General features: G+C 37.0%; 1 protein-coding gene and 2 long non-coding RNA genes across 3 annotated transcripts; 2 read left to right on the plus strand and 1 right to left on the minus strand.

The window, feature by feature from the left end:
* The first annotated feature begins 2,909 nt into the window (after positions 1 to 2,909).
* On the plus strand, positions 2,910 to 13,107 carry LOC116724676 (uncharacterized). Its single transcript, XR_004340232.1, has 2 exons — positions 2,910 to 2,964; positions 12,629 to 13,107. It is a non-coding gene; the product is annotated as an uncharacterized LOC116724676 (long non-coding RNA).
* A 513-nt stretch (positions 13,108 to 13,620) lies between these two features.
* Positions 13,621 to 14,328, plus strand: LOC116724609 (ADP-ribose glycohydrolase OARD1-like). Its single transcript, XM_032570389.1, has 2 exons — positions 13,621 to 14,068; positions 14,204 to 14,328. Exons 1-2 carry the CDS (start codon positions 13,876 to 13,878, stop codon positions 14,326 to 14,328), a joined length of 318 nt encoding a protein of 105 aa, XP_032426280.1. The 5' UTR covers positions 13,621 to 13,875.
* A 1,608-nt stretch (positions 14,329 to 15,936) lies between these two features.
* Positions 15,937 to 16,743, minus strand: LOC116724649 (uncharacterized). The gene is made up of 2 exons (XR_004340205.1): positions 16,623 to 16,743; positions 15,937 to 16,415 (listed from the first exon to the last, which is right to left on the minus strand). It is a non-coding gene; the product is annotated as an uncharacterized LOC116724649 (long non-coding RNA).
* Between the last annotated feature and the right edge of the window lie 447 nt (positions 16,744 to 17,190).

Below are 17,190 nucleotides of genomic sequence, written 5' to 3' on the forward strand. Positions count from 1 at the left end.
AACGACTGAATCATGGACTATTTTGAATGTAAACAAGAATAAATAGTGAGATATTTGGTGGTGGAATGATGTCACACCGCCAGCAAAGGCAGATTCTGTGATGTCACTGGCGATGCAGTCTGTGATGTCATCAACTGCAGAATTGTATGTGACACAATTCTGCATATTTTTCATTGCTTGCAATATCACTGACCAGTTCAGACGTGCGCAAAGCTCTTTCAGGTAGTTTACCAATCGACAACTTTAGTGATTGTATTGAGGAGAAATGTTTCACTTATTTCAGCAATACTGCAACAAAATGATGGGACCCCAGGCGAGAACAGGAGTCCAGCAAAACCCCCAAGGCAGCTTCGCTCCTGCACATCTGGATATTTTAGATGAGGAAACCCAAAGACTGGACTCCAGTCTGGAAATGGAGAGCGCCAGGATAGAAGACAACCAAGACATGGCCGACCTGGAGGCGGAGCTGGAAGAGATGGAACTCCGGCTAAAACAGCAGGAAGCCCTCAGAGAGAGATTTATTAATGAGATCAAAGAGACAAAAAGAGAACTAGAGAGACTAGAGACACAAGAGAGTCAAGAGATGTCCAGTGATCCAGGAGACCTTAACTCTGATGTCACTGCTTCCAAGGTTCACAACGCTGTGAAAGACATGAAGGAGAAGCCTTTGCAACAAGACTTTGAGGATTTGAAGTCTTGTTGCAAGGGGAGGTTAGAAGACGACCAAAACCCGGCCGAGCTGGAGGCCAAACTGAATGAGATGGAACTGAGTCTAAAAAGGCAGGAAGCTCTCAGAGAAACGCTTATCAACGAGGCCGAAGAGGCAATGAGGGAACTGGAGAGACTAGAGAGAGAAGAGATGTTCAGTGATCCAGGAGAACTTTACGCTGCAAACATTGCATCCAAATTTTACGACAGTGTGAAAAACATGAAGGAGAAGACCTTGCAGCAGGAGTTTGAGGATTTAAAGGTGGCCCACCTCCTCAGCCGGGAAGCATTTGTTGCTGGAATACAGGCTGAGAGAAAGAAAACTGAGGCTGTCCAAGAAGAACTGGACCAACTTAAGACTTCCTACAAGGAGCTGAGATGTAAATATGATGCAGACATTTCTCTGGTGAGGCAGGAGGTGAAATGTGAGAAAGACGCAAACAAAGAAAGACAGAAAGAGAGTCTGAAGCTAGTCAACAAGCTGAAAGCAGAGAAGGAGGAGCTCTTTCGAAAAATGGCTAGAGAGATTATAATTCTGAGAAAGAGAGAGAAGCAGATGCTGAACGAACTGGATCAGGTTCACATTTCGCACGAGGAGATAAAACGTAGGTTTGAAAGAGACAATATGGATTTACAGCAGGAGGTTGAGACATACCAGCATCAGGTAGAGCAGGAGAGAAAAGCTCACCTGGAGCAAACAGAGGAGGATAAGAAGCTTCTAGACCATATGAGAGCTGAGAAGGAGGAGCTCCTCCACAAAATGTCAAGAGAAATCGAGACATACCAGCATCAGGTAGAGCAGGAGAGAAAAGCTCACCTGGAGAAAACAGAGGAGGACAAGAAGCTTCTAGAGAAGCTGAGAGCTGAATATGCCATCCTCCAAGAAATAACAACAGAAGAGAAGAAAATCCTGCAAGACAAGGAAAGGAGTGCCAAGGCTGAGCTGGAGAATGTTAACAGTTTGTACATGGAGCTAAACAGTCGGTTTGAAGCCGAAGTAACTGCATTTAAACAGCAAGTAGAAAAACACCAGGAGGAGCTCATTTGTGTGAAAAATGATTTACAAAAAGCAAGAGACGATCTGCTGCTGGCCGACACTCTGAGAGCCGAGGAAGAAGGTTTCCAACAACAACCCATCACAGTTTCCCAAGAGAAGGAAGAAAACTCACAGAACCAAGTTAAAGTATTAAATCAAGAGGTTTCTTCAGAGGAGGATCTCTCAGGAGAACCTTTACCAGGTTCTTCCACGGATCCAGAATCCTCAGAAGAGACCGAGGTCGCTGGAGAAACCATCCTGCAGGATTTGGACAATCCAGATGGTAAAAAGAAAAAGTCTAAAAATTCATTTTGGAAGAAGGTACGAAACACTCTGGGATGGAAGAAGCCAAAAAAAACCCAAACAAGTGAAGACAATCAAGATCGTGTCTAAAGTTCTTGATTTTGATATTTAGAGAAGGAGAAAGACGTGCAGGAGACGAACCGAGGACTGGAATCAAACGCATGGAGGTTGTAGCCTCTGTGAACGGGGCGCCATGCCACGCTCCGTCAAGACCAAATTTAAAAAGTTCTTCCCCCCATTGACAAACTAGAAAATAGATCCCTTCCCAACCCAATTGGAAAAAACGTGGGCAGCACGGTGGTGCAGCGGTTAGCGCTGCATCTTCACAGACACCATCTGTGTGGAGTTTGCATGTTCTCCCCGTGTTTGCGTGGGTTTTCTCCGGGTGCTCCGGTTCCCCCCACATCTCCTAAAACATGTCGGTCAGGTCAGTTGGTCACTGCAAATTGCCCCCAAAGATTTGAAGAAACCCCAAACACATGTGCAGCAGAGAGACTATATGGGCCACCTTCTGTCAAATTTTAATCGGAGTTTGATGGATGAGTGATTAATGACCCTAATTAAATAATTTTGATTTCCGGTCACATGATGCATTTGTAGCCATTTAGGTTAGCGTGTCTTTAATATCTTTTCTTTTTTCAAACTATTTACCCAACGATTTATTGTTCAGTGTTACCTCAGTTTAAATTCTACAGGCATAACCAAAATCATGAAACTATTTTATAAGTCTTAAGTGAAAATACGGTCTTGCCACTTCTTTTTGCAAACATGGTTGTTAATTTTTTTTCAGCTCATGACATGACAGAAGATTTTTCTGACATCAGCAACATGCTGACCGAGCAGAACAGCAGCAGCAAGTTTCCCTCCATGATCGCTAACTTCACTGAAACGGCTCCACGAGCTGAAGACACTTTAAGGTTGGTCAAAACTTTTAAAAAATTTGGATCTCGTTAAAAATTGAATTGTACTCTGAAATGAATCAAACTCGTGTAATGTTTTGTCTTAGTGTAATGTTTCACCTCTCTGCAAAACTTTGAGTCACTAAGCTTTATTCTGTTATTTAAACCCTTGCTATTTGATTTTAGAAGGGGAACAATGACTTTTTAATATAACAGAAACATAAAATCTAGTCTTTTTACATCTTTAAGATGACTAGAACAAGACTCACTGTGTACACTGAGGGCGATGAGTTCAGCCAAAAGTAAAACATTCCCAAACAGACAGCTGCACCGAGGCAGAGCCTCTCTTTGGAGATGCTCCAACCTTAACAAAAACCTCAACCTTAGCAAAATTAAATTCAATACATACTAGATTTCTCTGTAACTTTGTTCTTACCTGTGTGATTAGATGCGGTTTTTCCAACAGGTTCCATATTGACGTAAATTTCCTCCATCGCTTCAGACTCTGTGTTGGCTTTAAACATTGACTATAAAATCCACTGCAGTAGTGGAACTAAGTGGAAAACTGTGGGAAAGAGATGAGATGTCTGGTGTTCAACAAAACAAAAGGTAAACGTATTTTAGAGATAACGATCAAATAAAGAAATTCATGAGTGCAGATTCAGTATTAGTTTCTTAAATATCTTACACAACATAAAATTCTTGAAGGTTTCAATAGTTTCATAAGTTCATATTTGCTGATTCGGTTCTGAATCAATGAATATTTATTTATCCTTTTTCTTTATTTTCCTTCAGCTTGGTTAATCCTACTCATAATAAACACATTACACTTTTCCATGGGTGAAAAAATAATTGAATCTTTCCATCTTTAAGATGACACAAAATTAAAAATTGTTTTAAATCACGGATATAAGGATGAAAAAATACATCTGATGTTGTGATGTTCTTGCTTCATCTTGCTCCTGCGGATGGCTGTGTCCAAAAATATTTCCTAAAGGCCAATAAATTATTGGAGCAGATGACTGGTTCCCTCCTTGGTCGTATGGGCCCAACAGTTTTACAGGTCTCATTCTGTCCTGATAACTAGTCACAGCCTTGCTCTCGGTAAAAACAACTATCATCTTTGTATTTTGCTTTCTAAATCCTCTTTTAACCCTGTTTCTTGTCCAGTAGCAGAAACACTTACATTAAGAAACCACAGGTGTTGAACTGAAATCCTCCTTTAGTCCAGAAAATGTAAAATACCTGAATTGCATTATTACAAAACTTCTATAACCGTTGGATCGAATAATTATGGAATTGTACGTATTTATTCATATTTTAAAGATATGTACTTTTAGGACAGCCATCTAGTAAAAACAAGCTGCATGAGCTGGCTAGTACTGTCTAAACCTCAGTCACCATATCTTCTAAAACAGCCATGAGGCAGATCAACAGTTTGACAAACAGTTTGCTTTGTGAAGCACCGCCTCACTGGGAGGGAATCAAAAGACTAACATGCCAATCAGGTGCAAGTTGGGCGGGTTAAAGTAAGAGAAACCCGATACTGCATTCAGAGCACGATGAAGACCAGCAAGCAAAATATCAGAGTTCAGGAGATACAAGATAGAAAATTTGACTGAATCAAGACATTGCCCAGAAGTTCAGACTGGGAAGCTAACTGGCACATTGCTAACTAAGTATGTGGAGCAGGAAAATAGACCGTATTTACTTTAATTTATGCAAACCAATTGCCTCAAAAAGATTCAATTACTGCAACATATAAAAGACAAGTGTAGTTACACCGTGTGATTTTGGCAAACAATATTCTTAAACTCATCCAAAATATTATTCTCCACAAAACTTATTTTATTTTCTGCCTACAGCAGCAGCAGCAATATATTTGCTACATAGATTAAAGATTCACGGTCTCATTATTTGACATGGTTGTTCTGTTCAAAACCTTTTGGTTTGCTTGAGCAGAAGTGGTGTAGTGTCTGGGCATGTTAAAATGTTCAACTTTTACCACCTAAAATCCTCACTACTTTCAAATAATTCACTTTTTATTTCATTTTACTTGTTGCATGGACTCAACTTAAATAGATTAACTTATAAAGCTTTTTTTTATATACATCCAAATGTTCCTGCCACTTGTTTAAGATGAGTACAAACAACAAGTCGATGATAATTAAGTGATGTTCGCTTGAACTTTTTTTTAAGTCTAATGTTTTATTTTACAGTGAGGAAGGCCGGAGTCTAGCTTTAGCTGATGGCTGAAGGCGTCTGATCCGCTTCAAACTCAGTACCTGTTTGCTCCAAGGCAAAACTTTGGTAAGGTTAAATTTAGTGGCTAAAGAAAGTCAGACGGTTTATTCTCCAATGTGAGAAATCCCGTGAGGTTGTCAAGTTTCTTGTTTGATCAGATCTTGTTAGTCAGTATGATTACTAATTAACGGTTGATTCTTTTGTGTCTAGATGCAACGTAATCATTCAATTCACAATTTAAGTTTTATTATGGGGATGCAGCAGATAAAATATTTCATAGTATATTTCATTGATTCCTTTCATACAGTCTAAACTCCCTGAAAAAAAAGACCTTTCAGAGAAATATAATTTTGATTGCTTTGAGTATAATGATATTTTACTTAATCTGACTGATATGATCTTCTTTAGCGCATACTGATGCTTCGCATTGATCATTTATAAGCTTATCAATTACAAGAGGTGTTGAACTGTCTGTTAGTGAACATTAATGAACAGCATCATTAGGACCAAGGAACAAAAGCTTCAGATCCTTTAGAAGGTAACAAAACAATTCACCATTTTGTGAGCAACTCTTGGAGCATGGTTGCGTAGTGAGTATGTTTAATTTTTATTTTTAGGTAAAGTGTACCAATAGCAAACTTAGTCAATGTTATTATAAGTGGGGCTAGCTGTCAGAAGATGTAAGTAAGTCTCGGAGAGAGGGAGTATTTAAGAAAAAAACACAAATTCACTGATTGAATTTTTGGCTGATAGCCAGCATATATTTAAATTTGTGCAACAAACACCAAAAGAAAATAATACTATATAAAAAACGGAATAGCTATTCAGTTTGATAAATATTTACACATTGAATAAATCAATATAAATCCAAGGGCACACATTAAAACATCAAATCTAAATAAATAATATGAATTATATTAGCTATTTTAATACAGACTGATGGTTCACATTGATCATTTAAAAGTTTTAATAATGAAAAATTAAAAAAAATAGAGGTGTATTATATTTTGTTAGTGAACACACTAAAGTGTGTAAGATAATGGGTGGAGGGAAAGCTGAAAGATACATATGAGCAACCTCACCGTGGCCTGTTTAGTCCCTGTCAGATATTGTTCAGAAGTACGTGTACAAATGAGGAACATTTCCTGACATGTTTCACTCTAGCAAGTGTTACAGAAAAAAAATCTATAAGAGTTTAAAATTTAAGTGATGAAGGAAATCACAAACTCATAGTCAGCACTGACTAGTCGTGCTACCATAAAATAAAGCAGTAAAACAGTTAAAACTCTAGGCTTTCTGTAGAGGTATGTGTTCAGTCTTACGGGTGCGCACACACACACACACACACACACACACACACACACACACACACACCCACACACGCACACACGCACACACACACACACACACACACACACACACACACACACACACAGCTCCGCAGCTTCACACCTCTGCAAATTCACACCTCATGCTCCACAGCAGGCGGCTCACAAACCACCACACACAGAGAGATACAGAGAACACAAACACGGTTTCAGACAAACGTAAGAGACAGAGGGGAAAAAAATAAAAATAAGGCGCCGGCCCAAAAAATGCATTAATTTCCAACTTTCAAACTTAATCCTATTGTCTCCACGGGTGCTGCAACCCGGCTCAGTCACTTTGTCTCACTCAGACAGGCGGTCCAGCCTTATTAATCCAATTTTAAGTATAATGGAGATGAGTCAGTCTCCGGGCCAATACAAGCCCAAACTACCAAATTGATACACAATTCCCAAATTGCTATTTTTAGAGGCACAGTCATGAATCCTCAGGGGAAAGAAAATAAATAAGAACCCCAGCATTTACGGCAGAGTGAGCGCAAAGTCCTCTGTCTGAATCCGCCACGATTCCCTGTACTGTGTATTTTCGACCAATTACTAAACAATAGACTCTTTTAGGAACAAATCTATCCTCTCCTGCAGCTTCGAAACTCCGCGTGGCAGCACACAACAAAAGAGTAATTACAAAATGTCTTACCGAGCCGAACGGATCGATCGGGGAGAGACCGCCACCCGCCAAGATTCTGCACCGACGAGCCCCCAATTGTTAAAAAAAGAGGTAATTTAACGTTAACTTTGGACAAAACGTTTGGCTCTTTCCTCTTTAATTTTTCCCGGGATCCTCGGCGAGTGGCGGCGTTCTGCTAAAACGAAACAACAACAAAGCACGTTGACGTCACAGATCACAGAGTTTAATCTCATACAAAGCAATCGAACAACAAAGCTGCAGAGGAACAGAGATATGCATTTTTCTCATAAAAATAAAGACAGACAAGGGGAAGACAGACAAACACAAAACAAAGACAAACAAAGACAAAAAGCAAAGACGTCTTTGGAGAGAGAGCCGATATAAAAAGGCAAAATGGTGGCCGCTCTCTCTGGATTTTCTCCTAAGACGAAATCTTATACTAAAGAGGTGTTTCTCTATTTAATTTATGCATTCTAGGCGTTCCTCTTTTTGACCAACTGGAAACTCCCTTAAGCACTCAGAGAAACTTGGAAACTCCCCTTTATTTACGGCAAAGATCAAAGGACCATCTGCCTTCTAGCGAGACAAAAGAGCGGATAGCTGGCCCTGACCCCCTGTGGCTCCCACGGTCATCCTGAGTACAGAACGACCTGAGATACAATCTCACAGATACCTGTGAGATCTAAAGTCTCTGTCTCCCAAGGAAAATGCTAATTTTATGGCTTTGCCTCACAGCGGGGAGCTCCTGTTTGTCTGAATGCCTGCTATTCTGGCTCAATCTCAAATGCTCAACAGAAAACTGTTCCAAATAAGAGTGCTGAATATACCTTTTAAGATTAACTGTATCAAGCATTAAAAATAATCATTTTTCCTTAACACCATACATGAAAACTGTGGCTGCAGATTCGTTTTTTAAAATATGATTTAGAGCGACATTTTTCAGAAAAACAAGAAAAATAAACACAATATCTAATGACATATGAATATGTAAATTATGTCGAAACTGAATTGGTTTTGTAGTTTTTACAGAGACGACATAATATGAAGTTAGCATGTTAGCATCGTGCTTTAGCTAGCTCACCATAAAGCAACAAATTGCCCTTTTTCAGTCAAAATCATCAATAAATTCATGCTTATTTTTCATTTTTTCGATATTTATTGACAAAAGCAAACATATAACATACAGCAAGCCTTACCTTTCTTTTTTAAATCATGTTGACCCAGTGGAAGGTCGTCAGGACTGAGGCCTTATCGATTTCCTTCATCGCTTAAATTTTAAACTCTTATAGATTTTCTTTTTCTGTAACACTTGCTAGTGTGAAACATTTCAGTAAATGTTCCTCATTTGTACACGTACTTCTGAAGAACATGTGACAGACAGTAAACAGGCCTACGTGAGGCTGCTCAAATTTAACTTATATCTTTCCGCAGTTAAAGAATTTGTCCAGACTTTTCCAGAATTTGGTCCGGCATCATTGTGAATGATTTTGTTCAATCTTTTTCTTGCTGTTGAATCAACACTGATCTTCCTACTGCTTCATGTTTTCTCCAAAATAGTAAATCTTGGTTTAAATACATTTAAACTCATAGATTTTTTTTCTGTAACAGTTGCTAGTGTAATACATGTTAGTAAAAGTTCCTCATCTGTACTCGTACTTCTGAACAATATCTGACAGGGACTAAACAGGCCGCGGTCAGGTGGCTCTTATGTATCTTTCAGCTTTCCCTCCACCTATTATCTTACACACTTTAGTGTGTTCACTAACGAAATATAGTACACCTCTAATTTTTTAAATTTTTCATTATTAAAACTTTTAAATGATCAACGTGAACCATCAGTCTGTATTAAAATAATTAATATAATTCATATTATTTATTTAGATTTGATGTTTTAATGTGTGCCCTTGGATTTATATTGATTTATTCAATATAATATATTGATTTATTTATCAAACTGAATAGCCATTCCGTTTTTTTTTTATATAGTATTTATTCTTTTGGTGTTTGTTGCACAAATTCAAATATATGCCGGCTATCAGCCAAAAATTCAATCAGTGAATTTGTGTTTTTTCTTAAATACTCCGTCTCACCGAGACTTACTTACATCTTCTGACAACTAACCCCACTTATAATAACATTGACTAAGTTTGCTATTGGTACACTTTACCTAAAATTAAAAATTAAACATACTCACTACACAACCACGCTCCAAGAGTTGCTCACAAAATGGTGAATTGTTTTGTTACCTTAAAAATGATCTGCAGCTTTTGTTCCTTGATGCTGTCTGTTCACTAACAGACCGTACATCTCTTGTGATTGATAAGCTTATAAATGATCAATGCGAAGCATCAGTATGCGCTAAAGAAGATCATATCAGTCAGATTAAGTAAAATATCATTATACTCAAAGCAATCAAAATTATATTTCTCTGAAAGGTCTATTTTTTTCTCAGGGAACTTAGACTGTATGAAAGGAATCAGTGAAATATACTATGAAATATTTAATCTGCTGCATCCCCATAATAAAACTTCAATTGTGAATTGAATGATTACGTTGCATCTAGATACAAAAGAATCAACCGATAATTAGTAATCATACTGACTAACAAGATCTGATCAAACAAGAAACTTGACTACCTCAAGGGATTCTCACATTGGAGAATAAACCGTCTGACTTTCTTTAGCCACTAAATTTAACCTTACCAAAGTTTTGCCTTGGAGCAAACAGGTACTGAGTTTGAAGCGGATCAGACGCCTTCAGCCATTTGCTAAAGCTAGACTCCGGCCTTCCTCACTGTAAAATAAAACATTAGACTTAAACAAAAAGTTCAAGAGAACATCACTTAATTATCATCGACTTGTTGTTTGTACTCATCTTAAACAAGTGGCAGGGACATTTGGATATATATATATAAAAAAAGCTTTATAAGTTAATCTATTTAAGTTGAGTCCATGTAACAACTAAAATAAAATAAAAAGTGAACTATTTGAAAGTAATGAGGATTTTGGGTGGTAAAAGTTGAACATTTTAACATGCCTAGACACTACACCACTTCTGCTCAAGCAAACCAAAAGGTTTTGAACAGAACAACCATGTCAAATAATGAGACCGTGAATCTTTAATCTATGTAGCAAATATATTGCTGCTGCTGTAAGCAGAAAATAAAATAAGTTTTATGGAGAATAATATTTTGGATGAGTTTAAGAATATTGTTTGCCAAAATCACACGGTGTAGCTACACTTGTTTTTTATATGTAGCAGTAATTGAATCTTTTTCAGGCAATTGGTTTGCATAAATTAAAGTAAATACGGTCTATTTTCCTGCTCCACATACTTAGCTAGCAATTTGCCAGTTAGCTTCCCAGTCTGAACTTCTGGGCAATGTCTTGATTCAGTCAAATTTTCTATCTTGTATCTCCTGAACTCTGATATTTTGCTCGCTGGTCTTCATCGTGCTCTGAATGCAGTATCGGGTTTCTCTTACTTTAACCCGCCCAACTTGCACCTGATTGGCATGTTAGCCTTTTGATTCCCTCCCAGCGAGGCGGTGCTTCACAAAGCAAACTGTTTGTCAAACTGTTGATCTGCCTCATGGCTGTTTTAGAAGATATGGTGACTGAGGTTTAGACAGTACTAGCCAGCTCATGCAGCTTGTTTTTACTAGATGGCTGTCCTAAAAGTACATATCTTTAAAATATGAATAAATACGTACAATTCCATAATTATTCGATCCAACGGTTATAGAAGTTTTGTAATAATGCAATTCAGGTATTTTACATTTTCTGGACTAAAGGAGGATTTCAGTTCAACACCTGTGGTTTCTTAATGTAAGTGTTTCTGCTACTGGACAAGAAACAGGGTTAAAAGAGGATTTAGAAAGCAAAATACAAAGATGATAGTTGTTTTTACCGAGAGCAAGGCTGTGACTAGTTATCAGTACAGCATGAGACCTGTAATGAGACCTGTAAAATATTTTTGGACACAGCCATCCGCAGGAGCAAGATGAAGCAAGAACATCACAACATCAGATGTATTTTTTCATCCTTCTATCCGTGATTTAAAACAATTTTTAATTTTGTGTCATCTTAAAGATGGAAAGAGTCAATTATTTTTTCACCCATGGAAAAGTGTAATGTGTTTATTATGAGTAGGATTAACCAAGCTGAAGGAAAACGAAGAAAAAGGATAAATAAATATTCATCGATACAGAACCGAATCAGCAAATATGAACTTATGAAACTATTGAAACCTTCAAGAATTTTACGTTGTGTAAGATATTTAAGAAAATAATATTGAATCTGCGTTCATGAATTTCTTTATTTGGTAAAATACGTTTACCTTTTGTTTTGTTGAACACCAGACATCTCATCTCTTTTCCACAGTTTTTTTTCCACTTAGTTCCACTACTGCTGTGGATTTTATAGTCAATGTTTAAAGCCAGCACAGAGTCTGAAGCGATGGAGGAAATTTACGTCAATATGGAACCTGTTGGAAAAACTGCATCTAATCACACAGGTAAGAACAAAGTTACAGAGAAATTTAGCATGTATTGAATTCAATTTTGCTAAGGTTGAGGTTTTTGTTAAGGTTGGAGCAGCTCCAAAGAGAGGCTCTGCCTCCGTGCGGCTGTCTGTTTGGGAATCCTGAATGTTTTACTTTTGGCTGAACTCATCGCCCTCAGCATTCACGGTGAGTCTTGTTCTAGTCATCTTAAAGACTAGATTTTATGTTTCTGTTATATAAAAAATGTCATTGTTCCCCTTCTAAAATCAAACTGATCAAATAGCAAAGGTTTAAAAAGAATAAAGCTTAGTGACTCAAAGTTTTGCAGAGAGGTGAAACATTACACTAAGTTACATGAGTCTGATTCATCTCCAGCAATGGTTGCATTTGCAGCCATTTAGGTTAGCGTGTCTTTAATATCTTCTCTTTTTCAAACTATTTACCCAACGATTCATTGTTCAGTGTTACCTCAGTTTAAATTCTACAGGCATAACCAAAATCATGAAACAATTTTATAAGTCTTAAGTGAAAACACGGTCTTGCCACTTCTTTTTGCAAACATGTTTGTTAATTTTATTTTTTATGCAGCTCATGACATGACAGCAGATTTTTCTGACATCAGCAACATTCTGACCGAGCAGAACAGCAGCAGCGAGTTTCCCTCCAGGAACGCTAACGTCACTGAAACGGCTCCACGAGCTGAAGACACTTTAAGGTTGGTCAAAAACTTTAAAAAATTTGGATCTCGTTAAAAATTGAATTCTACTCTGAATTCTAGAGTATAACTAATAACTTTCCTTTTTGGTCTAAATGAATGTAAATGAACAACTTTTATTTTAATTTATTAAGCGCTCTATCATTTGCGTGTGCTGAAAAACAACGATGTAAAACAAACTAAACTCTGATTTTTTTCTCCTTAAAGGGAAATTGTGTCCTACAGAACGAACAAACATCAATTGTTCCTGATCATCCAGGGGCTGCGGAAGAAGAGAAGAACAGATCCACTAGTGATGGATGATTAGGATCTGTGTTCACTGTGATATTATTCACCAACAATAATGTAGCTTACGGTGTTACGTAAAACCCTAAAGATAAAATGTTCACTCCCAACTGTTGTGACCTGCATCTAATAACACAACTATTTTACCGCTTGTACTCTGTGTTTTTCTTTCTTGTTAAAACTCTGACGTGATAAACAAACGTTAGAGGATAGTTTTGTGCGGAGGATCGGTTTAGCATGATGCGCTCTGAATGTGTCTTAATGTGACTTTTAGTATGAGACTTTATGCAGTTCTAGTTGTGTCCGGTAATAACGGATTAAATTCTATCTTGGTAGAATTATATTTCTATATTTCCAATTATTTACTATCATTTGTAATAAAGTGATGCCAACACCATGGATTCAACAGTGAGAAGTTTGTTCTAGTCATCTTAAAGATGGAAAGAGTCAATGTTGTGCTGATTCTGAGTAACTGAATGAGTAACTGAATGACTTTTTATTCATGTCAGAGTTCAATCAGCGAGGTTATTCATTTTGTGATGGTCCTAGTCTAAGAAAGAAAGAAAGAAAGCAGCAAATGTACATGTTGGTTCCCCTGAAAATACGGATAAATTCAGTCATTGTAGGGTTAAAGTAATTTGAAGAGGGAGAAGCGTATAAACAAGTCAATGACGAGTCAATGACATGATGCATTCTGCATTTTTAACTCGGTTAACTTAACGTTTTGTTTTTTTACTGACTTTAATACATTTAAATCGCTACGTTGTTTGATAAGTAGAATGGAAATGACTTTTTTGTAAATGGTTTTGTAAATTAGCGTTTTATAAATCAACTGAATTGAATTAAGAAATTTGACCATCGGACTGGACTGAAGAGAAATGATGAGCAATGTTTTATGGGTGAATGAAAGCAAAGATTGGTATTTTTGTAACATCAAAAGTTCATTTTTGAGGCAAACAGAAAATCCAGCTTATTATAGTTTACTAGGACTAACAACCCCCGGACAAATTCGGAAAAAAATTCTGCAAAGTGGGTGGTGCTTTAAGGAACAATGAGACAGAGCCTAGTGTGGGGTCACATGTAGAGGGGATAAGCAAGGCCGTAGTAAGCGCCGTTACCAATTTGGTACTTTGTGGTTATAGTTTTCTCCAAGTTGCGCTTAAGAAAGTATGAACATGGGCAAAACTGAGAAACTCTATCAATCAACCAACTGGACATTGAAGTATGTCACCGGAGATTTGTTCTCCTGTCCACGCGATGAATCCTTGGCCCACTGCATCAGTGAAGACTGTCGCATGGGAGCAGGCATAGCGGTGATGTTCAAGAAGAAGTTTGGTCGAGTCTCAGAGTTAAAGGAGCAGAGTGAGTCAGACTAGTTACTAAAATCTTTGTTTTGGAAAAAATGTTTTATGTTTTTCCAGTTCATTCAAATGTCTGATTTCAACAGCAAGTGCTAAATCATATCCTGTTTTGTATTTTTTATGTATGTCCTAATAGAGAAGCTTTCGGGGCAGTGTGCTGTCCTGACACATGATCAACGTTTCATCTACTATCTGGTAAACATACCACAATTATACTGCACAGGACCAAAACCTGTTTCATTATTCAATCTGGTAACTTGAATAATCTTTCCTATTATGTGTCTCAGATCACAAAGAAAAAAGCCAGCCAGAAACCCACATATGTCAACCTAAGACAGAGTCTGGAAGACATGAAATCTCACTGCTTAGAAAATGGTGTCAATAGGATATCAATACCTCGGTTTGTAGGAACTACTGTGAATAAATGACTATAATAAATACCCTTAAATCTTCTTCTTTATTGGGAATAATTAATCAATTTGCTTGTCTCGTATCTCCTCCCTCAGAATTGGCTGTGGCCTGGACCAGCTGCTGTGGTCAAAGGTGTCAAAGATCCTGGAACAGATCTTTAAAGAGACAAATATCTCCATCACAGTGTACAGCCTGCCCTGTGTTGGGTCAAAGCTTCAAATGCATGCCGTGTAGCACATTTTCATTGTGGGTTTTGTTTTTAACTTTATAATCTCTTAAAATTTTGGATGAAATCAACACTCCTTAAACAGTTTTAAGGAAACAATAAATAAGGAAACAATAAAAACCAACCCATAAGATGTTTACATACAAGACTTTTAACATCCCACTGATGTAAAAATGATGTTTCCTGCCATTAAAGATACGAAACTTATTCCAAACACTGATGTTGCACTCTGTGAATATCATACTACATGATCTTACTACTAAATCATGCTACACAAAATGATCCAACAAAGCCCCTGAGGCAGGCAAAATACAATAGGTATGCCTAAAATTTGTTTTTTTCTTTTTCTAAATCTATATAGTTGTTGAAAACGTAGCTTTTCCTATGAATCTGTAAATCTAAATTGTGAAAGAGTTTGCTTCTCTAGCTTTATTTTCCTGACCCAAAGATTGTTGTCACAAGTTTTTTTTGTCATGAGTTTATAGTGATTCTAATGCTTGACTTTTTTAGTATTTGTAACCTGTGAATGATGTTGTACAGAATATTAAGACATATCTTTGAAAATTGCTTTGTAAATAAAATTTAAGATCATGGTTTTTGACAACCTGTACCTGCTAAAACACCAGGCAACGGTATGTAGGAAAATGCCATTTGAAATTTTTATAAATTTCTTAGTTTTGCCTCAAAAATGAACTTTTGATGTTACAAAAATACCAATCTTTGCTTTCATCCACCCATAAAACATTGCTCATCATTTCTCTTCAGTCCAGTCCGATGGTCAAATTTCTTAATTCAATTCAGTTGATTTATAAAACGCTAATTTACAAAACCATTTACAAAAAAGTCATTTCCATTCTACTTATCAAACAACGTAGCGATTTAAATGTATTAAAGTCAGTAAAAAAACAAAACGTTAAGTTAACCGAGTTAAAAATGCAGAATGCATCATGTCATTGACTCGTCATTGACTTGTTTATACGCTTCTCCCTCTTCAAATTACTTTAACCCTACAATGACTGAATTTATCCGTATTTTCAGGGGAACCAACATGTACATTTGCTGCTTTCTTTCTTTCTTTCTTAGACTAGGACCATCACAAAATGAATAACCTCGCTGATTGAACTCTGACATGAATAAAAAGTCATTCAGTTACTCATTCAGTTACTCAGAATCAGCACAACATTGACTCTTTCCATCTTTAAGATGACTAGAACAAACTTCTCACTGTTGAATCCATGGTGTTGGCATCACTTTATTACAAATGATAGTAAATAATTGGAAATATAGAAATATAATTCTACCAAGATAGAATTTAATCCGTTATTACCGGACACAACTAGAACTGCATAAAGTCTCATACTAAAAGTCACATTAAGACACATTCAGAGCGCATCATGCTAAACCGATCCTCCGCACAAAACTATCCTCTAACGTTTGTTTATCACGTCAGAGTTTTAACAAGAAAGAAAAACACAGAGTACAAGCGGTAAAATAGTTGTGTTATTAGATGCAGGTCACAACAGTTGGGAGTGAACATTTTATCTTTAGGGTTTTACGTAACACCGTAAGCTACATTATTGTTGGTGAATAATATCACAGTGAACACAGATCCTAATCATCCATCACTAGTGGATCTGTTCTTCTCTTCTTCCGCAGCCCCTGGATGATCAGGAACAATTGATGTTTGTTCGTTCTGTAGGACACAATTTCCCTTTAAGGAGAAAAAAATCAGAGTTTAGTTTGTTTTACATCGTTGTTTTTCAGCACACGCAAATGATAGAGCGCTTAATAAATTAAAATAAAAGTTGTTCATTTACATTCATTTAGACCAAAAAGGAAAGTTATTAGTTATACTCTAGAATTCAGAGTAGAATTCAATTTTTAACGAGATCCAAATTTTTTAAAGTTTTTGACCAACCTTAAAGTGTCTTCAGCTCGTGGAGCCGTTTCAGTGACGTTAGCGTTCCTGGAGGGAAACTTGCTGCTGCTGTTCTGCTCTGTCAGAATGTTGCTGATGTCAGAAAAATCTGCTGTCATGTCATGAGCTGCATAAAAAATAAAATTAACAAACATGTTTGCAAAAAGAAGTGGCAAGACCGTGTTTTCACTTAAGACTTATAAAATTGTTTCATGATTTTGGTTATGCCTGTAGAATTTAAACTGAGGTAACACTGAACAATGAATCGTTGGGTAAATAGTTTGAAAAAGAGAAGATATTAAAGACACGCTAACCTAAATGGCTGCAAATGCAACCATTGCTGGAGATGAATCAGACTCATGTAACTTAGTGTAATGTTTCACCTCTCTGCAAAACTTTGAGTCACTAAGCTTTATTCTTTTTAAACCTTTGCTATTTGATCAGTTTGATTTTAGAAGGGGAACAATGACATTTTTTATATAACAGAAACATAAAATCTAGTCTTTAAGATGACTAGAACAAGACTCACCGTGTACGCTGAGGGCGATGAGTTCAGCCAAAAGTAAAA

Source organism: Xiphophorus hellerii, chromosome 8 (genome assembly GCF_003331165.1).
Source record: "Xiphophorus hellerii strain 12219 chromosome 8, Xiphophorus_hellerii-4.1, whole genome shotgun sequence".
NCBI classification, from domain to species: domain Eukaryota; kingdom Metazoa; phylum Chordata; class Actinopteri; order Cyprinodontiformes; family Poeciliidae; genus Xiphophorus; species Xiphophorus hellerii.